The sequence below is a fragment of the Ipomoea nil genome, unplaced genomic scaffold (assembly GCF_001879475.1).
Source record: "Ipomoea nil cultivar Tokyo-kokei standard unplaced genomic scaffold, Asagao_1.1 scaffold2036, whole genome shotgun sequence".
NCBI lineage: Eukaryota > Viridiplantae > Streptophyta > Magnoliopsida > Solanales > Convolvulaceae > Ipomoea > Ipomoea nil.
The window spans coordinates 552,137-576,479 of NW_017618464.1; the positions used below are offsets into that span (position 1 = coordinate 552,137).

Below are 24,343 nucleotides of genomic sequence, written 5' to 3' on the forward strand. Positions count from 1 at the left end.
CTGTGTTTACGTTTTTATGTTATATATTGGTTAGTCTGCCTTGCATATTGAAGCTTTAAATTGGCATGAAAATCGGGGGTGTTACACAACCAATCCGGATATTTTACTTCTCGAATGTGGTTGACCGCGAGCAGCGTCTCGACCTTTTTCTTTTTTTTTTTTTTCACGAATTCCCGTCGATCGTTCGCCAGATAGCGCTTCTTCTGAATTATGGGTTGATGGCTAGGATTTACCGCGAGTCGATGAGAAATGATAGAGCGATCCACTCTCGGCATGTCTTCTGGCCCCAGGCAAAAACTAGACGGTTCTCGCGGAACACACGCACAACCTCCATCTGTACTTCCTTATTGAGACCGACTCCAATTCTTACCCGTCTCTCGGGTCGCGCCGGGTCGATCTCAATCTCCTCTAACTCTACCGCTGGCTCGAGCCGAGGTGGTATTGCCTTTTTTGTAGTCCGCTCGGTGATTTCGTGCACCCGCATCTCCCTTCTTCCCATTTGCCGGCACGCCTGTAAGTAACATTCACGGGCCACCCTTTGGTCACAACGCACCGTGCCTACTCCTGTCGGCGTGCGGAACTTTAAGCACAGATGCTCGACGGAGATTAGCGCTCCCAAATCCTCTATACCCGGTCATCCAAGGATAGCGTTGTGGGAGCAAGCCAGGTCGACTACGATGAATTTCATGTCCAACTTCTGGACATTGGGGTAGCTGCCTATCTCTACTGGTAGAACCATGGAGCCTTCCGCATCTACCGAGTCTCCAGTAAAACCTGCCAACGGTGTCTTTACCGGGGCTAGCCGTTCCCGTGCTAGACCCAACTTGGTGAAGGTCTCAAGATACAAGATATTGACGCTGCTCTCGGTATCCACCAGAATCTGCCGAACGACTACTCCGTTAACATCCATTCCGATATCCAGGGCGTTGCGATGCGGCATCGGACCTGTCGGTAGGTCTCGGTCGGTGAAGGTTATAGATTCCCTGCACACTTTCTTTGGGCTGCCTTCACGTCCGTATACCGTACCTACATACAACTGCCGAGCCCATGTCTTTCGGGTATTAGAGGAATCGCCTCCTTCGGGGCCGCCGACTATCATGTTGATGACCGGCTTCTGTCTCCATTGTGTTTCATCTTCCGCGGAAACCGGCTGCTTGCTATGGTCTAAGTCGGCCGATCCGGATGGGTCGTCGTCTCCCTTAGTTTGGGATGTCGCTCTTCTTCGCCATTGATTAGGAGGCGAAGTACCTTGCTGAATGATCCCCTCTATGATCTTCTTTAAATAATAGTAATCTTCCGTGTTGTGGGTGTAAGTTTTATGATAGCGACAGTACTTGGATGGCTTACCGGGGTCCGCACCCGCAGTATGCTCGCTCGGCGGAGGCGGCGGGGGCAGCGCACTCACTTTTACCTCGTGCACCAGACGTGGGGGAGGCGGTCGGTAAGAGTGCGTATTGGCTCTGTCATAAACGCGTCGGGTCTCCTGACGGCTCGGCGGATCCCCCCGATGCTTTTCTCTTACCTCAGCTCTAGTTCGCTTTCCTCCAAAGGCCCCCCGACCTCGCGCTGTCGCTTATATTTCATAGCCTGCTCAGTGTTAGCCCACTTGTTGGCCATGTGTATGGCGACTGCATACGTGGCCAGTCGATTATCTCGTAAGTCTCGGTACAGCTGGCCGGATCGAAGCGACTCGATGAAGAACGTGAGCGCAGTATGGTCTTCGACTTCTTTAATAGATTGGATCTCCTTCTTCCACCAGGCCAAGTATGTTTTGAGCGATTCCCCCTCATATTGATGGATGTCGCCGAGGTGCGTAAGATCCTTTTGAGGTTTTATGTTGGCAGCATAGTGACTCATGAAACGGTCGGCCAATCCCTCAAAGCTGCGGATCGAGCCCGGCGGCAAGGCGACGAGCCACCTTTGAGCTGGTCATTTTAAGGTCGGCAGGAAAGCGCGGCACATGACATGGTCTTTGACCCCTAAGATCTGCATTTTCACCTGGTAGCTCAAGAGGTATTCACGTGGGTCGCCCGACCCGTCAAAGGTAGCTTGCTCCGAAAATTTGAAGTCGCCAGGTATCTTGTATGCCATGATCTCAGCTGAGAAGGGTAAGGCGGTGAGCAAAGTTTGACCAGGAGACTTGGTCTTGCCCTCCACTTGCTCCTTTAGATTACGTAATTCCTAGGCCAGATAAGCCATCTCGCCAGAATTCCTGGTTTGATTCCCGGTGGACTCGGTGCTTTCTCCGGCCTGGGACTCGGCTTGTCGATCCTCGTCCCTAGCAGGCCTTTCAGTCCGTCGCACCTGAGCTCTGGTTCTTCTGGTGTGAGTCCTTTCTCGGGTGTTCTCATGATTCTGCCGACCTGACCGCACTCGGCTGGGTGCTCCCTTACCCAATCATTCTTTTGCCGATCGCCGAGTCGTATTTGGGCCCAGCCTCCGAGCCGGAGGATCTTCCGCCCTCCGATCTTCTCGCTTGTCTCTGTCAGACCTTTGGGGCGGATGTTGGTTTTGCAGTTGTGGATTTGGTGATCGAGAGATCGATGGTTCCCTCAACTCCCGAGTTTGCGCAGCTACGGCGCGAGCGATGGCATTAATCTGCGTGGGGGTGAGAGGTATCATCGATGGAGGCCGACTTCGAGGTGTCGAATCACCTCCTTGACTTTGTGAATTTCGCTGGTTCAATTGATTCCGCAGGTCTACCTTCGGCACGCTGTTACGATCGGAGGCATGACTTCGATCCTCGGCCATCGTTTTAAGCTTCTGTCCCTGCCTACTCGGCTTTCTGCTTTATTTTCCGACTCCTTCCTCGATGCAAAGAGCGAACGTAACCTCTTGTTACGATCCCCACAGACGGCGCCAATGTTGGTTTTAGGGTTTTTGGGCCCATGGAGGTCCAACACAACCTTAGTTGGTGGATTCACCTTTCAAAAATAGAAGCAAGAAAAATGATAGCTGCAAGTATATGTGTATTCTTGGCTTGTTTTCGCCCCCCCCCCCCCCCCCCCCTGTGACACCCAAAAATCCAAATTCAATTAATGGGTTAATTGATTAATTAATCCTATTTCAATTGAGGAATTAATTCCTAAAATCCTGAAATTCAATACTTGAGGACTAGTATTTGACTAGTAAATTCCAAAGTCAAAGTTGTACCTTGAGCTTTGAAGGGAGTTCCCTTGTTCCTTACATTTCCTAATGTTAGTAAGGGCATTCTTGACCTTTCACCTAGTGTTAGTATTGTAACCTAACCTAGTAGACATCTTCATTCTATCCCTTACACTTTCTAAAAAAATTAAGCTCTACCTTCTCTCTAAAAAGGTGAGTAGCTTTTCTTCCAAGCCAAGTTGAGACCTTGCCAAGACTTCAAGAGTTGCTTCCAAGATTCAACCTTTCTTATATTTGGGCATCTAGGAGGGTAAGATCTAAGTCCATATTGTGTTTTTGGTTTCATCTTAGGTGTCTTTTCTTAAAGGCATGATCTTTATGATCTTTTTGGTTTGTGTTTGAAGTGGGTTTGGAAGGTGAGCCTTGAGAAGAGCTTGTTAAGAGGTAAAGTGAAGTCTTTTAGTCTACAAGAGGTAACCCATGCTCTACAAAACCTATTTTGCTTACCTATATGTGATTTCTTGGATTCTACTTGTGTTTTGCTATGAAATGTGAGTGTTGATGCATGATCTTGTGAAAATGCATATCTAGAGCTTGTGTTTAGGGTTCTTGTGTGCCATTGCTTGGCATTTCCTATGATTCAAGTCATTTTGTTGTATTGGGTGAGATTTGACATGTTTTGGACTTGAATTTGTGTTTGGAGATGAATTTCGCGAAGTGTGATGTTGTGGTACAGGTTGTACCCGCGGGCAGAACGGCGGGTAGGAGGCCCACCCGCCGCCCACCCGCGGGGTACACAAGGTGGGAGGCCTGTACCCGCGGGCGGAACCGCGGGTAGAGGCCTACCCATGGGTCCACTCGCGGGTACACAATGTTGGATGTTGGGGGATTTGTTCCCCGTGATTCTTTTTACTCGGTATTTGGTCTTTTGACTTCCCGTTGTTCTTTTGTGGAACTATTTGTGTGTCTTCTTGATGTTTCGTATGTCTAGAACTATGTGGTAGGTATCCATGTAGGTCTTTGGTGTCTTGAATCGTGCTAAGTGTTCAACATTGTGTTTCGTTGAACCGTGATGTGTCTTGTGTGTTCCTCGGAACTACCTTTGGTTTATCCGTTTGATAAGCATGCTAGTTTGGTGTCTAAATGCTAGCGTGTGAGTTGTTTGTACCTTCCGATGGGTTGATGATAACTTGTGTTATTCATCGTTGTTGTTGTTGGGCTGTGACCCATTCCTTGATTGAGTATGTTTCATACCTGCGTTGTGATCCGTTGATTGATTCCTGTTGAGGTGTGATGCGTGTGTGGCTTTACCTGGATTGCACGATTAGTGGTATGGGACACTAGTCACCAAGGTATTGCAGCGGTCCTCGTGGTGGCCGTGACGTGATTATGGAGTTGTGACCTGTGTGTCAGGTTAACGTATTTTCTTGGGAAGGCGTGTGTCGCGTGTGTGTGTACGGTACCTTGTGTACTATAAAATTGGTGGCTTTGTTGGTGGTTGGTTGGTGGGGGACGACGGTCCCAGGAGGGAAAAGGTTGGACTAAGAAGTACAGGGGTCCTGGAGGTAATGGTTGGAAAGAAGATACAAGGTTGGGGGTAGCCATAAGGTTGGAACCGGGCATAAGGCAGGCATATCAACTCGTGATGGGTGATGTCACGAGGGCTATTGTAGCCACTGTGGTGAGTTCTTCTCTTGTGACGTGTGTAGTCACAAAGGCATGTGTTGTCGGTTGTGTGAGTCTTATTCTTTTGCGTTGTACTTGTCGGGTTTTGATCTATTGAGTGATGATAGACCATGCCTTGACTCTTTTGTGAGTCGTGTTGTTCTTGTGGTCTTGGGATCTGTTCCCGTGTGTTGTTGTTGAGAGTGTTGAGTCTTACGTTGACTTTTACTCTTGATTTTACACTTTTGTATATATATATATATATATATATATATATATATATATATATATATATATATATATATATATATATATATATATATATATATATATATATATGTATTCCGTTTCGAAAATAGTTTTACAACTTATACCTTACTTATGTATGTTATTTCACATGTATTGGTGGGTTACCAGCTTTATTCGCTGACCAGGCGTCGTCCCATGTTTATTTGTGATCTTTCAGGTGATGTCTAGACGAGAGCGCAGTCTAGTACCCGATAGCTTAGCTCCTTCCGTTTGTTTTATGGCCTGTGTGCCTATCTAGTTGTAGACTTGTGAGATTTGGGATAGTTGTATACCATGCAAATTTGGCCGTAGCGTTCATCTTTGTTGATGGGCGTGGCATAACACCCCTTGACTTGGATTTATGTTTATCCAATTATCTTTTAATCTTCCGCTGTGCTAGTTGTTTAGTTGTGTTATCTGCATGTGTTAAGGTTCCCCCCCCCCCCCCCCCCCCCCCCCTTCTACACTCTTGAGGGGCCCCTTTTATAGTGGGTCATCCCTTGAATCATTTGAAAGCTTACATTTAATGTCATAAATTGGCTTATTAACTCTAGGGGCCGTTGGGCTGCCGTTATTGGGCCTCCCAACGGCTTGTTGACCGGGCCTTTTAATAGGTCTCTTAAATGCTAACGGCTACCTTTGGGCTGACCTCCTACTCGTGCCGACCTCTCGCTCGCGCCGACTTCTGAGTCGAGCCGACCCCTCAGTTTGGCCCATATCTATTTTGGGCCTCTCTTCCTCTAGGCTTGATCCCCTTTCTTCTTGGGCCCTGAGCCCACGGGGTTCACACCCTAATAATAATAATAATAATAATAATAATAATAATAATAATAACAACAAGTCAACAACAACAACAACAACAACAACAACAACAACAACAATAATAATAATAATAATAATAATAATAATAATAATAATACAACGCAGTGTGGTAGTGCCATGCCATATTGTAACTCACGTAGCTTTCAACGATGCAAATGGTTTTGACTCTTTGTGCTTCAGTAGGTTGACAAAGTTGTTATGAATATATACTACATTATATCAGAGTCAGTAGTACTCAAAAAAAAAAATCCAAATTATTATTGGACATAAGTTTCTAAATTATTATTTGGTTAACAAAATTTGAAATCAAAATTTTACTTGAGAAACTATACGTATTTAATTTGAAGCACAAATTGTTACTCTGTACTTTATATATACTCTCTCTCTGACTTATTTTATATGTCGGTTAACTATGCTTAACTGAAGTTATTTATAATTTAATTTTTATATAATATTAAGTTTATAATTAGTATGTAAAATTTATATATTTAAAAATTACATTAAAAATACTATTAAACACAAAAAAAATTAATCAAAAATTTTATGGTCAAACGACATAATTGTGACTCTTCAAAATGGGAGGTCACAAATTTGTACCTCATCAGTGTCTATGTATGGACAGCAGGACATTATAGAAATTGATTGATGAACAAGTAATTCAAAGCAGAAGAAATGAAGTGTTGAAAAAACAAAAATGTGGGCATGTGCAATTATTATTATACATATATAAAACTGATCTAATCTGCAGTGGGTAGAGCGAGCGCCAAGCAGTGATGTGAAAGTCGCAACTGCCTCCGCGCCCGATAATATAATGGTGATGTTTAATAAAGCAAACATAATATAACAACCTTTTCTTCTATAAATCATTTGATTTCTCATCGTCCACCAAAAAGATATATGGGGACAACCTACATTATATTATATGTGCTCCGTATATATGTTCGTAGCATCATTTGTATGATTAGTACTAATATATGGAGCATTAATTATATTAAGTATGGAGTAGTATTTTTTATTGCCTGATGACAATACAAATTTACAGTCACTATGTAAGGGTACTTGCACTACAAGAAAAATTGTGAATCGCAACATTATATTAAGTATTGAAAATAAGAAAAATGTGTTATAAGATCTATGCTACAATAAATTAATATGCACTTTTGGCACGGTGCATACCCGTGCCTATTTAGAACAAACAGAAAATTAAAGATTTTTAAGTATATATTGAGGACAATTCAAGCTGAAATCTTTTACATGGGAGAGAACGATGGAGTACAGTTAAAATAGTTAGAGAGTGATGGTGAGATTGAAACAGTTGGATTTCTCCAATCATATTTACTCAGTGGGAGCAGTGGATTGCTACATCAGTCGTAGTTCATCCAAATGACTCTTTGGAGAGGAATTAGAGTGGTGATTGAATTGCCGCAAACATGTACCCTTAAAATATTTGAATACAACTTCTGATATGTTATTATTGTGAAATTAATTTAAATTTGATTCGTATCTCAACCTTATAATTACATTTATGGTCTATTTATCAATTGTTTAAAACTCTTGAATCATAAAATATTTTTATGAGAAATCTTTTATAAATTCTCGTTACTTTTTTTATTTGATTTTACATGGCATAAATATATAATAGGACACAGTGCATACAGACATGCCCTGAAAATGATTGTTGATACCTCACTGGGTTAGAGAGTGATGCAAATGATTAATTAATTATTTATTATATTAAGTGTGAATTAGGGTCTAAGGATTAGGTTGAGGTTGGACCATGCTCTAAGTAAAAGCGTTACCAGCTGGATCCCAACGTGCACGCGCTTTTCAAATAATTCTACTCAATATCCATCCAACTGGCAATCCTCTATTTAACCCTTTCATTTTCATAAAATACAAGTTTTAGTCTTATGTAGTATTATTATTATTAGTATTAGTTTAACTAATAATTACCTCATAAAGACCAACATCGTTTAATTGGTTAATACATAATACAAGTGGGTAAATTAAGATTCACAGGTCAAATAAGTTGATAAACATGATGTGAATAAACTAAATGGTTGGTTATCTAAAAGTAATTGGTAAAAATGTTAATATAATAAATTAATTAATTAATTAAATTGAAAATTCTTAAAAATACATTTGGAGGAGCGGATCTTGGTTTCTCCGTCTAACTATATAGAGAAAATGGACAACTTCTTCGTGAATGGAGAACTCAATTCTATTTTATAATTTACTTTTTAAAAAAAATTATTTACCGATTATCACCTTAATTTTACTGGCTAATTAAGTTAACTGTATCAACTTAACATGTTATAAATTCAATTAAATCAAATTGAAGAATTATGTGTTCAATTACAATTTTAAAAATTTAAGTGATCTAATTTTTTTTTTTTAATAAAGTTCAAGGATCTATTTAACTTTTGTTCCTTTTACATTATTGCGTTAGACACTTCTATTATCAAGAATGAATAAATGTAATTATGAATTTTCAAAAGAAAAAATGTAATTATGATTTTTCTTTTCTTATGTCGATAATATTCGGTATAATTAAATATGGTATATTTAGTTATACCGATATTATTGACACCAATATTGTTAATATTCAGTATAATCAAATATATTATACTTAACTTATTTTCAATATATATATATATATATATATATATATATATATATATATATTATACTTAAGTTATACTTTTCCCAATACTTAAGTTATACTTGACATTATCAACATCATAACAAATCTTAATGAATTATTAGCTTACCCACTAAAAAAGCAAAAACTAAAAATATGAGAGCAAGTGACAAAGGAATGATATTATAAAATTAGGAACATTGTTATGTACATGCTGTTAAAAGAACATCCAAAATAGATAGATAAGGGAGAAAAGGAGGATCATCTCTTATTCATCATCTGTATCATGATACAAAGTGTGTACATCTATATCTAATACAAAGGATATAAATATACATAATGAGCCATCAAAACATCCGTTACAAATGATGTCCACTAAATATGTTTATAACACTCCCCTTGACATTATTTGTCCACAATCTTGCTTCGATAAAAATTGCTAGGAAAATCCCGTGGGAAAAATCTAGAAAAGAAATCAATACAATATATGATTTCACAAATATCATGTACTCTTTTCCCAGCCTGGAGCCTTCGGATCGCGGAAGAGGACAACATAACACCCCGACGGCTTGACTTGGAGTCGCAGGCGGTGGGCGGAGTCGCTTAGGAAGATATCCATGGTTCCGATCCATGTATTTCTTTGTTCATCCGAACACTGGCCGCCACGCGAACTGTGGAGGAAATTCAGAATTGCTATACAATCGAACGCAACAAATTGTTGAACTTGGATGAATCAAACTCATGCCATAACATTTAGGATGTAGAGCAAAGCGCTGATAACGTGTTAAAAGAATATCCAAAATAGAGAGATAAGGGAGAAAATGATGATCATCTCTTATTCATCATCTGCATCATATATGATATAAGGTGTGTACATCTATATCAAATACAAAGGATATAAATATACATAATGAGCAATCAAAGTATCAGTTACAAATGATGTCCACTAAATATATTTATAACATATGCATATTAATTAATACAAATATAAGATTGCAAGATCAGGAGTTCATAGTACAACTAAGATCCAGTCATATACACAACAAGGCAAATTCACAATTTCTTACACCATAATCTTATTGCATAACGCCCTCTATGCTACCACCAATAATTCAATTACACATGACATTACCAATAAAAAAGGATATGACAAGTACTAAAGATGAAGACAATGACAATGCTATCCAAAAGAGAATTACGAAGGCTTAGAGAAATTTAAATCAAAAGTAGTATTTATTTAGTCTTAATTTTTAAATTATGTTTCTTATATTTATAAATAGAGATTTCTATCACTCTATGCGTCATTATATCAAAATCTAAAGGTTAAAAATAAAAAAAAAAATCTCTCCCTTATATTCTTTTCTCTCTATTATTGTTTTCGTATTTCTCGTTTTGCTCTATTATATATTTAGATTGTAGTTTTACTCTATTATTATATTTATATTACATCTCGGGACAAAAAATAATGAAAATAAAATTTAAAACACTGTGGAAAGCTTCTAGAGTTCTAGTTGAAGTGGTTTGACCAAAAGCCACCATTAAACTTAAAACACTGTGGCTTTAAGCCCAAAATTATTTTTTCTAAGTAGTTGAGAGTCTTTTCAAATCATAATGCATGGTTTATATATATTTGTTGGTTAAATACAAATATCCAATATATGATCAATGAATATAAAAACTTTTACTTGAAGCTGTACATTAAAAAGGACAGTAAAAAAGCAAAATCACAAAGAAAAAAATATTTTGAAATTTTTATTTTGAACACCGACATTATATTATATTTCAGGATATTGGATATATGCTGTATGGAAAGTTGGCATTTGAATAGGGCTATTTCAAGTCAAAATACTTCGTTCGATCTGTTACGACCAAAATGACAAAATCAGATATCAAACGTCAAAAACCAACCAAAAAATATTAAATTTAATGTTTGTGGGAATATATAAACAACATTTGAAGATCAATACAAACAACATTTGGCATTATAAACGATGTAATCACAAAAATCATCTGTTAAAGATATGTTTAAAATAAGGTTTATTTTAGTCTAATAACTTATTTTTATTTTAATGTGATAACCATATTGTATGTATATATTGAAAAGAAAATGACAATCAATAATACTAATAAAAATAAGGGATCGGTTAGGGTCACAAGACAGTATTTACAATTTATACAGGGCATACTCTTAAATAGTGACTAAGTTTATCTCGTAACTCAATAATAATAAATAAATAAATAAATAATAAGGGACAGCCCTAACCAAGTTAGTGAGGTTGTTGGCTTGATAATTATAAAGTTCTAAATTTAATTTTTAGTGGGAACGATTTATTAACTTTCTTGATTTGAGCCGGTAATTAAATTAGTTTGAAGATGCATGCTCTAACTCATTCCATTTGAAAAAAATTGAATAAATAATAAGCATAGACTTTCAAAAATAAATGTGAATTTCCTTAGTGCATTAATTAGATGAATGTATATTTCCTTGATGTATTAATTAAGTTGCAGGCTGAAAAAGGCTGGAGAAAAGTAAGAGGAATCACATTGGTGTTTAGTTTGACTGGCTTCTATATAATTCCTTATTATATAATAAAGTTGCAGGCTAAATGGACTGGGGAAAAGTATGAGCAAATAATTATGACAATGTACAACTTGGTGGGGGCTGTATGTATATTAGCTTGGATAGTGCTGTAACAGTACGTGCAGCTGAATTGTTTCAAAACACGTGACCCATTGCTACTAACTCTTTTACAATATAACGTCTGTTCATAACTAATTTTTTCAATTTACTGAAGTTTTCTATTTTAAAAAATTACAGTTATATCGCTTAGTCACAAAGTCTTTGATTGTGTTAAGTAAACTTCTAATGACAAGGAAAAATTGAAATGATGCAGAGGGGAGGAAGAACTTTTCCGCAAATTATGCTGTGGAAATGTGTTCACCATATCCATGTGCATGGTGAACACAAGGGTAGATCTATAATTTCTGTGCTGTAGATTCATAATTTTGTTTTTCATTTGTTGTTAACGACGTTTCTCTCTTCGCAATCGCATTATTTCGTCTTCGCAATACCGATATTATGAATCTACAGTACAGAAATTATGAATCTACAATATAAAAATTATGAATCTAGAAATTATAAATCTACAGTATAGATGTTATGAATCTACAGTATAGAAATAATGAATCTACAGCTTAAAAATTATGCATATATCCTGTGTTCACCATGCGCATGGTGAATACGGTTCCACTGCATAGTATGCCTAGTCTCTCAAATGGGCCACCATCTCCCACAAATCCACAATAAAGGTGAGTCTTTTCCTTTTCTTTAAGCCAATAAGGGTTTTTCATCAATCTTTTATATGAATTGTCCCTACACATTAAACTTTTTACTAGATCATGTTATCTTCTTTTTATTATTGGGTCATGCGTGATGCGTTCTTCACATGTAATTCTTTCTCTTAGCACCATATCCAAACACGATCTCTACTAAGTGTTAAGGCTTTCTTATAACAGTCTGAGCCTTTGTCAATCATACCTATCCACATTGGCATGGTAAGGATCTTATTGGAATATGGTTATTTTTCTATTCTTCAATTATCCATCACATTTTATTTGTAATTGTTGTTACAAAAATAAATAACCGTAATTTATTGTTGAATATACTACTCAAATAATGCCTCCTTCACATTTAGTATTATTAATTCCACAAGTTAATTATATACTATGCAAAATTGCAAATTATACAATGAATTGACATTGAACGGTCCAAGTAGGCGAGTCGTAGACGAATAATATAATATTCACTTATATTGCATGACCTTCCTAATAACATTTCGTAATACGCTTAATCAAATAAATAGAATAACAAGAGACTCATGCTAATAAATATTATTCACCTTCTATCAACAGTTGTCGCTTTGGCCGAGTGGTTAAGGCGTGTGCCTGCTAAGTACATGGGGTTTCCCCGCGAGAGTTCGAATCTCTCAGGCGACGTTATTGATTTTTAATTTTTAATTTTTGATTTTTCTAGAATTCACGGACAAAACTCTATCCATATTAAAGGTTCAATAAATCTATTTTATTTTGGAGGATATTTACAGAATAAATTATATCATCACTTGCTTCAGTCGTCCATATGTATGCACATCAATAGGTGTATTTGAAATATATTAATTAATTGGATATATAATATTTATTTGTTTATTTTAAATTTTGTTGGGAAAGGTTATGATTTCTGGGAAAATAATTTTTGTAATGATGGTATGGAGATATGAAGAATCAGCTAGTGGTAGGTTAAAGTGTAGTGCACATTATGCATATATTTCTAAAATGGTACATAACATAATTGAATATATTGTACAGAATAATGTCTATACTAATCATCAGTGTCACTGTCATCTTCATCATACTCAGATTCCGAATCGTAGCTTCTGGGTTGCATCAGGCTGTTCATGTCAAAGGAGGAAGGACTCGATTCCATCTCTTCCATGTCGATGGAGTCATAATGCATCCGGTCCTTGAATTTCGCGTCTGAGCAGTTGAGCATCCATGCGAGAGAACACTTTAAGCCCTTTGCTGCAATCCTTCGGTGTCTGGGTTTTATGGTGGACTCGAGGCTGTATGTGAAGAACGCGGGGAAATCAACCAAGTCCTCCAATGGCCTCTCCATCGTGGTTTTGAAGTAATCAAAACTTTGTTTCATGATGTCGATATTCAAGGCGAGTAATTGGGGGCACCCGACGACCATCTTTTTCAGTTGTTCTGAGGAAAAACCGCATGCCTTCAGGAAATCGACATGCTTCCGTGTTGGGGAGTTGTTGAGGCTCACAGCCTGTGGCATCTTCTCGACAACTCTACCAAAGTCCTCGGAGCTTATATCCAGAAGTGAACTGAGAAAACTTTGTTGAGTTTGTAGCTTTTCCTCGAGATTCATTCCTAAAATTGCAGGATATTGGGCAATGACTGAAGCGAGTGATGTTTGCCTGACATTGAAGTGTAGGAGAGATTGCACATTTGGTTTCACTCTATCTTCTAGACCAAATCCAAGAATGTGTGGATCTTTCTCAATCAACCTTGCCACGGCTAATATTGGAATTCCTAAACTCTCGAGATATTCCACGAAAGGTTTGATCACCCGACCGACTCTCATCCCTAATATCTCAGGATACCTGGTCAACACTCCCCCAATTTCTCTTCTTGCCACTCCAATTCCCACAAGATAAGCAACAGAAGTACTCATCGTGCCCTCAAGCTTAAACCCCAATACTTCTGGATATTTCTCCAGAACTCGAGGAATATCGTTTGGTTTAATGTCCATACCTTGGAGATATTTAACAACTGGTGCAAGGTCCACTACGACACTGGCATGGAGGACTTGTGGGTATCTGCGCAAAAATTCTGTGAATGTAGATTTCCTAACACCCAATTTGCCAAGGTAATCAAGGACAGGAATCATATTCTTCTTCACACTGCAGCCCAAAACCAGGGGGTAATTATTGATGTCTTCAATTGTAAATCCCAGTTGGTGAAGGAAATCCACACGCTCTCGCATAACTTCAGCAGAGACAGGAAGCTCTAATCCATCAAGCTCATCAGGTATAATACCAATGCCTCTCAAGAATTCATAAACACGTGCACGGTTTGCTGCCCTTTCATTCTTCATTTCTAACAAACTAGGATGAGTATACAAGGATGCAGCACTTTTCTGTCTTTGACTACCATTAACAGTTCCAGACTTGGACGATTTAAAATCTACAGCTCGGGATGAAAGTGTTCTACCCGCAGCAGAGCAGCGTAGCCTCATTATTGAGCTGTTCTTCTCATAGTGATGTAATATACATAAATTCGAAGCTGAAATAAGTTGAGGTCTGGAGAATGCAAGGGCAGATAACTCACAATGTACAAGCAAAAAGTTTGGTTTTGTAACGGCACTGTAGCATATGACATTCATATTTCCTGAGTCTGAATTGGCAAAACCCTGCACCAGAGAAAAGAATATCATGATGAACAGGCATATACCAAGATAGAAGTTGTTGACAAAATAAATTAGATTCTTATGCAATGAACTGTGATAGGCAGCAACTCAAATTCAATTAGATTGAATTTTATTTTTCTCCTCAAGTCCTAGACAGTAACCAGTTCCCATTATCCCATTACTCAGATCTCAGCTATAGCAAAACATAAAATCAAGGATCTGAGCCTTTAATTCGTAGAACATGACAACATGGATTCAATCAACGAGCACGCCCAAAAACCTACAAATTTCTCAGATCTGCATATTTAATATTCCTACAGCAATAATTCATTGATGCAACCCAAGAAAGGCTGCACCTTGTATAAGTAGCTAACTCTATAGAGCGAATGATTCATAAACTCCATAAGCAATAGAGACTTCATGAATGCAAAAACAAAGGTCCCCTAAAAATAATCCCAGCATGAATAAGATATTATAAACTCTTGAAGCATTTGGCTTCACGCATATCTGTCATATGGTCATTACTTGCAAAGTTTCAATCTTAGTTGCTCTGTTTTGGGTGAGGTGAGGAGATACTAAATAGGAGTGCCAAAGTAAATATCTACGGCATCATAAAAGCAAAAAGGTAACACTTTGGATCTTCGGCAAATAATCTCAAATTTGCCTTTGTTTTCCCTCCAAAATAATCAAGCACTAGTACACAGCAATTATTTAACTCAAGTTCAAGAACTAAGAAGTGCCGTTTAAACCCTAAATATACCAATATAAATATGTATGCATATCTTACTCTTGAGTTTTCCTAAAAAAGTTGAACTACACAGCAATTCTACAATTCTTAGCAGTTAGCCATCCACCTAAGATATGACTATCGTCGACTAGCTGCCACTAAACTCTATAATCTTCACTGTTGGCATTATGCCATTATACATGATTTTTTTTCCAGTTCTCGATTCTCATTACTACATAAAATGTTTGCTTTCAAGTTACTTCTTAACACATTGAGCATATGTTTATGTGAAAATTCAAGCTAACAAAATTAGCAAAAAGGATACAATCAGATAGAAATAGAGTTTTTAAAATACTAAAACGAAAGCTAGATGGATAAGCACAGAACATAAGGGAAATTCCATGAGAGAAAGACGATAAAATGGGAAAACTTACAGATAATAAGTAATGAACAGTCTAGGTGACTAGCAATCTCGTTTCAAATCAACTGGAGGCCATATAAGGGGCTAACCGGGTTCTCGCCGTCGAAGTTCAGCGGCGATTAGGGAAGCAGGGGAGGTTTTTCTGGAGAATGGGATTGGAAGATGAGGTTTTTCTCTTTGATTGTTTTGCCAAAGAACGACGCCGTTTTCGATAATATCTTTGTGGTCTGTTTCGTTGATTAATAAGAATACCTGATATCGCCAATTAGTCCACAAAGGTAAAAACCAGATATTCTTGTATTGAAGTTTAGGAGTTCTATTCTTTTCAATATCTTCTTAATCAAATCTTTTGTTTAAGAATTTTTTAGTGTGTGATTTATGAGGTATTATCGAGTGTACACTCTCATATAAAGAGTTGGGGACAATGGCTTTTCTTCTTCACAAAAAAAAATATTGGATATTTTTACAGACACAACTTAACTAGTTAATTAATTTAAAATAAATTGATAGTCGTTCTAACTTCTAAAAGATGTGACCAAATTGGTAAAAATGGGTTGGGCATTTCGGTCTTTGATTCGGTTTTTTTTTTTTTCGGTTTTGAAAAAGTTAAACCATTCGATTTAACATTATAGTTCGGTTTGGTTTCGGTTTCGATTCGGATTTAATTCGGTTTGGTTTAATACTTAAGATCCCCAAATTTTAACATTTTCCAAACATACTATCAAACAATACATAAAACATAATCCGCATCTAAAATCGAAAACATTATATAATAAAATAGCAATTCAAAGTTTAAACATACTACTAAGTACTAAATACTAACATCACATACTAATAGCAATCTAATTACCACAATACCAAGCATCACATACATCTGCATTATTCAATTGGAATGTAAATTGAAATGTAACAGCTAATCCACTTAAAATGTAACCTGAAATGACATTCCAGTTCAACTGGAATTAAATTCATTTAAATTCCAGTTCACTGGAAATCTGGAATGTCATTCCAGTTCAACTGGAATTTAATTCCACTCAGACATTCCAGTTCAGTGAATACCAAGCCTAAATAAGATAAACATTCCAGTTCTAGCAATACCAAAATGGCAAAATAGATAAACTGAAATTCTAGAACACCTAAGCCTAAATAAATAAATAAAAGCCCTAATTCAGACAGTCAAGACTCAAAACTATTGAAATTGAAACAAAAAATTGAGAAAATGTATAAACTATAAAGAGTAAGGCAAATATTAGTACATTACCTCTTTGGTCAGGCGACTGGAAATCTGGAATGGCGGAGGCGTGACAGCGACTCAGCGAGGGCAGAGCCGTGGCGGAGGGCGGATGCGTGGCACAGGCCGGAGGGCGGAGGGCGAGGGCAAGTGGTGAGCCGTCGATTTGTCGAGGGGGTAGGGTTCGATGAAGTCTGATGAGTGAAGGCTGTGAAGAACTGAAGACTGTCGAAATGGGAATTACGCTAGCATTATCCCGGCAAAAGTGAGCCCGATATATTAAAATAACATTATTAATTATATTAAAATATTAAAAAATAAAAGAAAAAATAATAATAATAATAAATACAGGTTTGTAAATAGGGATGGCAATGTGCCCCGTCCCCGACGGGGATCCCCGATCCCCGCCCCGACAAGGATGGAGATGGGGAAAATTTTCGGGGAACGGGGACGGGGACGGGGAATACGTGTGATTCCCCGCCGGGAACGGGGATGGGGACGGAGATACCTCTCCCCGCCCCGCCCCGCCCCGTCCCCGAATAATTATATATATATATATATATATGTACTGTACAGTGCTGTAATGAACTATATATATGTAGTATATGTACCATTAATGCTGTAATGAGCTATATATATAATTAATGTTGCCATTATAGTATATAGTATATATAAGTGACAGTAATGCTACAGTATACTATATATATATATATATATATATATATATATATATATATATATATATATATATATATTTTGTAGACTTGGTACTTTAATTTTTAAAATTAGAACTTAAATTATTATTATTATTTTTTTAAATTACAATTGTTTAACATTTTGACTAATAGTTGATGGGGAATGGGGAATCCCCGTCCCCGCCTAATTCCCCGTGGGCACGGGGATGGGGAATATTTTCAATTCCCCGCCGGGGACGGGGACGGGGACGGGGATGGGGACAGGGTCGCGGGGACGGGGACGGGGAGTATACTCCCCGCCCCCGCCCCGCCCCATTGCCATCCCTATTTGTAAAGGGATTCTATTTGTACCATCTTAATTTTGCTATTTACACCACATCACCACCTATTTAATAAGTGTGATAACTTTATAGGTGGGGTAAATAAAAAATTGTTATTTGCACTACCTTTATTAATTTTAGTCAAACATTATTTTTGTAACAAATATTTATTACAAATGACATTTTTTTCCTTTATGTATATTCTTTTAACACTTTTTCCCTCTTAGTTATTCATGTATCCACATTTACCTCCTAGTTATATTAAAAGTGACATGTTTTCTTCCTTTTATGTTTAATAGACATTTTTACTCTTAAAACTAAATATTTTATTTATTTTTTCTTTTCCAACAAATTATTGTTTATATGTACGGATGGTCACGGTTCAGTTCAAACAAATTTTTTTTTTATTACCAGTTCAAAATTTATTTATTTATTATAAATTTTATTTCTTATTTTTTTTAAAAAATAAATTTAATAATCATTTTATTTTTTCGGTTCTGAATCGTAAACAAAGTCAATGGGAGTTTGTTTTAATTTGCAATTGCACGTGTTATATATTACTCTTCCGAACTTCATTCCAGTTAAAAATGGAGGAAAAGTATTAATTGGTTTAAATAACAAAGTGGGCCATTATTTTTTTCATTCACTTGAATTTATTGATACACGTGGCCGAAAGTTTATACTCCATGACAATACATATACATTTGCACTATGTGCAAATTTGCAAACCCATTTCAAAAGAAAAATAATAAAAATGATGTGACTAAAGCCACATCATCTTGCAAACTTAGGCTGACCTTACCCCTGCAAGTGTACCCATTTGCAATCTTATTTGGCATGCCACATGGAATTATTTTTTATTTTTATTTTTTTTTGTTATATGATGTGTAATGCAAACTTGCATATTTTGCAAGTTTGCAGCCTTCTTTGTACTTTAGTATTGCAAGGCAGCCATGCTGCCTGCAAATATGTACTTTTCTTTACTTTTTTATTCTTTTTTATTTTTATATATATATATATATATATATATATATATATATATATATATATATATATATATATATATATATATATATATATATATATATAATATATAAAATAAAGGTGGGATCCATTTTTTAGAGTAAGAGAAATTTGTAGGGATGTAGTGTGAATAGGAGATGATTTGCAAATAAGATGATGTGGAAATGGGATCCATTTTTGAGAGTGGGAGATGTTTGCAGGGATAAGGACAGCCTTACCCCTTTGCAAGGTTATTTAGTTTATTAGTTTTTTTTTTTTTGAATGCAAAAACTATAAAATACAAATAAAATATTTGTACTTATTACTATTATATTTAATATATATTTATTTTTTTAAAAAAAATTATCGATTTTCGAATTAATTGATTTGTCTAAATCGAGTACCGATCAGTACTTCGGTTTAGGACCGAACCGAACCAAAATGTCCCGTCGTAGGTAAAATACATTCTCAAACCTAAAATTACAAGCAAGATGTCTTTCTAAAAAAAGTCAAATTATGCGGTATTTGAGGGAAGTCAATGTTCCAACTTTGACAACGACAGTGAGGCTCGAACTCATACCTAAAATTACAAGCAAGATGTCTTTCTAAAAAAAGTCAAATTATGCGGTATTTGAGGGAAGTCAATGTTCCAACTTTGACAACGACAGTGAGGCTCGAACTCATACCTAAAATTACAAGCAATATGTTTTTCTAAAAAAAGTCAAATTATGCGGTATTTGAGGGAAGTCAATGTTCCAACTTTGACAACGACAGTGAGGCTCGAACTCATACCTAAAATTACAAGCAAGATGTCTTTCTAAAAAAAAGTCAATTATGCGGTATTTGAGGGAAGTCAATGTTCTAACTTTGACAAAAACAGTGAGGCTCGAACTCATAATTTACCATGCTTTACATTCTAACAAATACTCTGTCATATCAGAGTGTGAGAATTTAGAACCAATAACACCTCTACTGAGGCTCAAATTCATAATATTCCAAATAGAAGTCCAACCCGGGTACCATTAAACCACATAGTCCTGGTAACATAAGAGTTACATAATACCTTAACTTTTCATTAAAAAAATTGTTATCGAAAGATAAATGGGTTTTTTTTTTTTTTTTTTTGGATTAAAATAAGATTGAAATATAAAAGAAAATCAAAATCGAAATTGAAACAATTTCACCAAATGGATTTTTTCTAAGAAATGAGGGAAAGAAACTATTGAGTCAGTATCGAAGACGAGTATGAGATCGGCGCAATCGTCGTGCAGGGATCGGACACAGGAGTTTTACAATGTAGCCGAGAAATTGAGGAAACCGGCCTCCTCATCGGCGTCGAGCGGCGGGGCCGTCGATGGTGGAGGAGGGGCCAAGGCGGAGGCAACTCGGCCGGCTGTTGCGTTTCACTCGGAGTTCAATAAGAAAGCTTCCAAAATTGGGCTGGGGATTCACCAGACATCGCAGAAGCTCTCTAAGCTCGCTAAATGTGAGTTTCCTGATTGAAATTTATTAATAGGATTGTTTATGAGAATGTAATGAATAATTTGATTGTGGATTTGGGTGCGTAGTTGTGGTATTAAAATGTTCCTGCGAGCTTAAACCTACTGAACTGAGTGAATCATTTGAATCTTAGATCGTCAATTTGGATAATTCTATTACAAAATTCGTAATTTACCAAAATCTTCAAGTATTTCTTTTTCATTTTATTTTTAAAATTTGAAACCTGAGGATTATACTATGATAATATTATACTTCCCTAGTTACATTGAATACTGTTTTGATAAGTTCTGATATTCTAAGAATTTCATTTTTGTTTTGTTTTGTTTTTGTTTTTTGTTTTTTGTTCTTTTTTGCAATAAAAGAAAATTGCTATAAAAATTCGAGGACCACATCCAGTTCGTAAAACATTTTGTCTTTGCAATTGTTTCCATTATGGAGTTTTATGTTCAGAACTGATAGCAAATAAGCTTCTTTATATGTACACAGAAATGTTTGCTTTTCTGCATTGTGTTCAAAGCAAACTTGTAATATCATCCCTGTTCTAGCTCCGGTTTATATAATGTGACAACAAAGAGTTGGCAGCATAACATTCTGTTAACAATTTGGTTATTCCATTTCCTTTGGAGCCTTTGTTAAACTTTGATGATTATGAAAAATTAAAACTATTATGCCCGTTCACATTATTGCTCCTTGATATTTAGTCTAGTTAAAAGTTTTTCTGCACTAGACTATCTTTGATTGCTTACTATACGTAACTGTATTTTCCATTTGACGTGACTAGTAGAATCATAGGGTTATTGATTCTCATAACAAGGTTGTGTAACATCTAAAATACTGTTGGAGCAACTGGATTGTTACTGTTGATTTTTAGTTCACAGTTGGCTAGGCTTAGTTCAATTAATTACGTAGACAAATCCTTTGGCTCTTTGGATCTGAAAGGAGTCATTGCAAATTCCCAATTCCATTCACACGAATTGATACATGCTGGGGATATTGATCTAGGTGAACCAAACTTTGTATAAGATTGCTTTCCTTCTAGCAAGTTGTTTCAATTAAAATGAGATTCTACTTTGAACTTAATAAGAAGGTACATCTGAGATCCTTCAGCCTGTTATGTGGCCTTGCTTTTTTCTTTTTGTTGACATGAGTTCCCACTTCCATGTATGCTCTTATCCTGATTTTGTTTATAGTTGTAATGGTGGCATCATCAAATTGAATGAATAGTACTGAATGCTTGCTTAAGTTACCGTTTCTGAAGGAACTCTCTCCTGGCAGTTATTGCAAGACTAATTATTGGACTCTTGGACATAGATAGTTGTGGAAATATAAGATTTAGTCAATCAAATTGTGAATACCAATACAGCTGTGTTTATCATTTTTTTTTCTTCAAAATCACAGAACCAACCTGGTTCTTAAAATTCGAATTATTCCTGTGTCCTTACAGTGGCAAAAAGAACATCAGTTTTTGATGATCCAACAGTAGAGATTCAAGAGTTGACAGCTGTGATCAAGCAGGACATCACTGGACTTAATGCCGCTGTAGTAGATCTGCAGCTCCTTAGCAACTCGCAAAATGAAAGTGGAAGCATGTCTACAGACACGACCACCCATACAACCACTGTTGTTGACAACCTTAAAAATCGCTTAATGAGCACCACAAAGGAGTTCAAAGAGGTCCTCACCATTCGGACCGAGGTATATTGACCTCTCTTGCACATGACTTCAATGAGCCATTGATTTACACTGTTGTTCCTATTATTTAGAGAATTATTTATTTCTCCTCATAATTGCTGAGATTGAATTTTCATTGCAGAACTTGAAGGTTCATGAGAACAGAAGGCAGCTATTTTCTTCAAATGCATCAAAAGAGTCCACTAATCCTTTCATTCGCCAGCGTCCCTTAGCTACCAGAGCAGCTGCTAGTAGCTCTGCATCAGTATCTCCCCCTCCATGGGTTAATAAGTCTGCATCCTCATCTCAGTTACCTCTTAGGTATAGTAACACCTAAACTATACATTTATTATCCAGGTTGATGTACCTTATCTATGTGGATTTTTATCTGATTGAGGAGGAGAAGACAGAAGGATGTTATCCATCACCTTTGACATATCAGGATTGAAAATGTCCTACTTGGAATGATTATTTGCACCTAGGCTTAAACACAAATATTAAAGAACGATCTGTCTTATCTGACAACCATCTATACTAGTACATTTTAATGTAGCTTTTGATGTTTGATATCAATAGATTTTACAATGACTAAAAATAACTCTCTGAACTTACATGATTATCACTCCTTTCCAACTCCTTCCTGTTTCATATATTCTTGAAATTCTATCAATAATTTGAAGTGAAGGTATCTCTGTCAAATTGCTATGTTGATAGAGTGATAGAGAAAAGTTAACCAAGACTCAAAGAGGAAAATGAAAAAGATTCAGGTACAACTGTACAAGCAACTATACTGGCCGGTGTAGCAAAACTAGAAGAAAAATATCAACAAGACTAGATCGATAGTAATTTAGCTGACTTAAATAGAAGACAACAACTCTATACTCTAGTTGGTTTTATATGTCATTTTTTATTATTTCAATCTTGGCACATCTACAACCTCATTGTTCATTTCTTCCTCAGAAACAAGGCAGATGGAGAATCCCAGCCATTGCTACAACAGCAGCAAGGTCAACAGCAGCAACAGTTGGCTCCTTTACAAGACAGTTACACGCAAAGCAGGAATCAGGCCCTTCATAGTGTTGAATCAACTATTCATGAGTTGAGTAGCATTTTCACACAATTGGCAACCATGGTTTCTCAGCAAGGGGAACTGGCAATCAGGTTAGTTTCCTTATGTTTTCATATGAAAATATGTTCTTGGCTACTTACATATCTGTTCTCGATCCTTTATAAAGCTCAAGTGGTCAGACTTTAACTAGAGAGGTTAGGAAATCAAGACCCACCTCACATATCGCATAAAAAGTGTGGTTGTTTGAACTCCAATAGGGAGGTTAATGAGTTGTTTGACTTATTCCATAGCTTGTGGTTGTTGTCCCCACCTTGCCACTCTTGGTCCCCTATTTGCGGGTGTAAATAGATTGTAAGTGATGGTTTATGAATAAGTTACTCCAATCTCCTATTAATATACAAAATAAACGCCTGTTTGCATACTGGGAATATGTTTAACAAAAACCAAAAAAAAAAAAAAATTGTAATTAACTTGGGAAGTTTGTGGCTGTTGACAGGATCGACGAAAACATGGAAGACACGCTGGCAAATGTGGAAGGGGCACAAGGGCAACTGATGAGGTACTTCAACAGCATATCATCCAACAGGTGGCTAATGATCAAGATATTCCTGGTATTGATTGTATTCCTCATGATCTTCCTATTCTTTGTAGCCTAAATCTTTCTGTAAATTGGGATGAAAAGAAATATTTTTCCCTTTTTTTCTTTATTATCTGTAATTAAAATGTACACACCACGAAAGATGATTTGTTAAAGAAACAGTGACACCAGCTCTGATGATGCACATGGATTCTTTCCCTTCTGATGATTTGTTAAATGAAACCTCATTTCAAGTACTTACTGCACTGTCAAAAGAAAAAGACAAACGATGTAAAGCTGTAAACCTCCCATTTAAATATTGATTCTCTAATGTAATTTTTAAATAAAATTTTCCAAAATATTGCGTGTGCATTGTGTCCTAATATAAATTATGCCAATTATTAGGCATTTTTAAAATATGAGTTGCAAATATGTAGAGATATGTGATCTTCAAAGGGGATTTTTTGTTCACTTTGTAATTGTTTTTTAAATTGTTTTTATAGTGGGAAAGTGTCATTTTATTACAAAGAGTTTCAAAAAGAGAATAAAAAACTTGAAGGAGATATAAGGCATTAGTTTAGTGAATGAAATGTTTCACTTAAGGCTTGCTTTCAATGACATGGTGAGGAGTT

The 24,343-nt window shown here is 36.6% G+C and overlaps 2 protein-coding genes and 1 non-coding gene across 4 annotated transcripts; 2 read left to right on the plus strand and 1 right to left on the minus strand.

Moving 5' to 3' along the window:
- The first annotated feature begins 12,435 nt into the window (after positions 1-12,435).
- TRNAS-GCU lies at positions 12,436-12,517 on the plus strand. Its single transcript has one exon. It is a non-coding gene; the product is annotated as a tRNA-Ser (tRNA).
- Positions 12,518-12,813: 296 nt separating this feature from the next.
- On the minus strand, positions 12,814-17,129 carry LOC109148018 (transcription termination factor MTERF4, chloroplastic). 2 transcript variants are annotated; one of them, XM_019295734.1, is made up of 3 exons: positions 16,908-17,106; positions 15,660-15,873; positions 12,814-14,501 (listed from the first exon to the last, which is right to left on the minus strand). In XM_019295734.1, the coding sequence occupies exon 3, from the start codon at positions 14,472-14,474 to the stop codon at positions 12,900-12,902; it is 1,575 nt and encodes a 524-aa protein (XP_019151279.1). In that variant the 5' UTR covers positions 14,475-14,501; positions 15,660-15,873; positions 16,908-17,106; the 3' UTR covers positions 12,814-12,899. The 2 variants fall into 2 exon arrangements, with proteins under 2 accessions (XP_019151279.1, XP_019151278.1); XM_019295733.1 differs by lacking the exon at positions 15,660-15,873 and having other exon boundaries at positions 16,908-17,129.
- Positions 17,130-20,061: 2,932 nt separating this feature from the next.
- On the plus strand, positions 20,062-23,968 carry LOC109148021 (syntaxin-32-like). Its single transcript, XM_019295739.1, has 5 exons — positions 20,062-20,380; positions 21,839-22,089; positions 22,208-22,386; positions 23,026-23,226; positions 23,631-23,968. The coding sequence occupies exons 1-5, from the start codon at positions 20,140-20,142 to the stop codon at positions 23,788-23,790; spliced, it is 1,032 nt and encodes a 343-aa protein (XP_019151284.1). The 5' UTR covers positions 20,062-20,139; the 3' UTR covers positions 23,791-23,968.
- The last annotated feature ends 375 nt before the right edge of the window (positions 23,969-24,343 follow it).

What these genes read in the sequence shown, in the direction of transcription:
- LOC109148018 (XM_019295733.1), bottom strand. Translation starts at nt 14,474, where the DNA reads ATGAATGTCATATGCTACAGTGCCGTTACAAAACCAAACTTTTTGCTT.
- LOC109148021 (XM_019295739.1), top strand. Translation starts at nt 20,140, where the DNA reads ATGAGATCGGCGCAATCGTCGTGCAGGGATCGGACACAGGAGTTTTAC. An exon ending in GCTCTCTAAGCTCGCTAAAT is followed by an intron (nt 20,381 to 21,838) that starts GTGAGTTTCCTG and finishes GTGTCCTTACAG; the next exon opens with TGGCAAAAAGAACATCAGTT. An exon ending in TCCTCACCATTCGGACCGAG is followed by an intron (nt 22,090 to 22,207) that starts GTATATTGACCT and finishes TTTTCATTGCAG; the next exon opens with AACTTGAAGGTTCATGAGAA.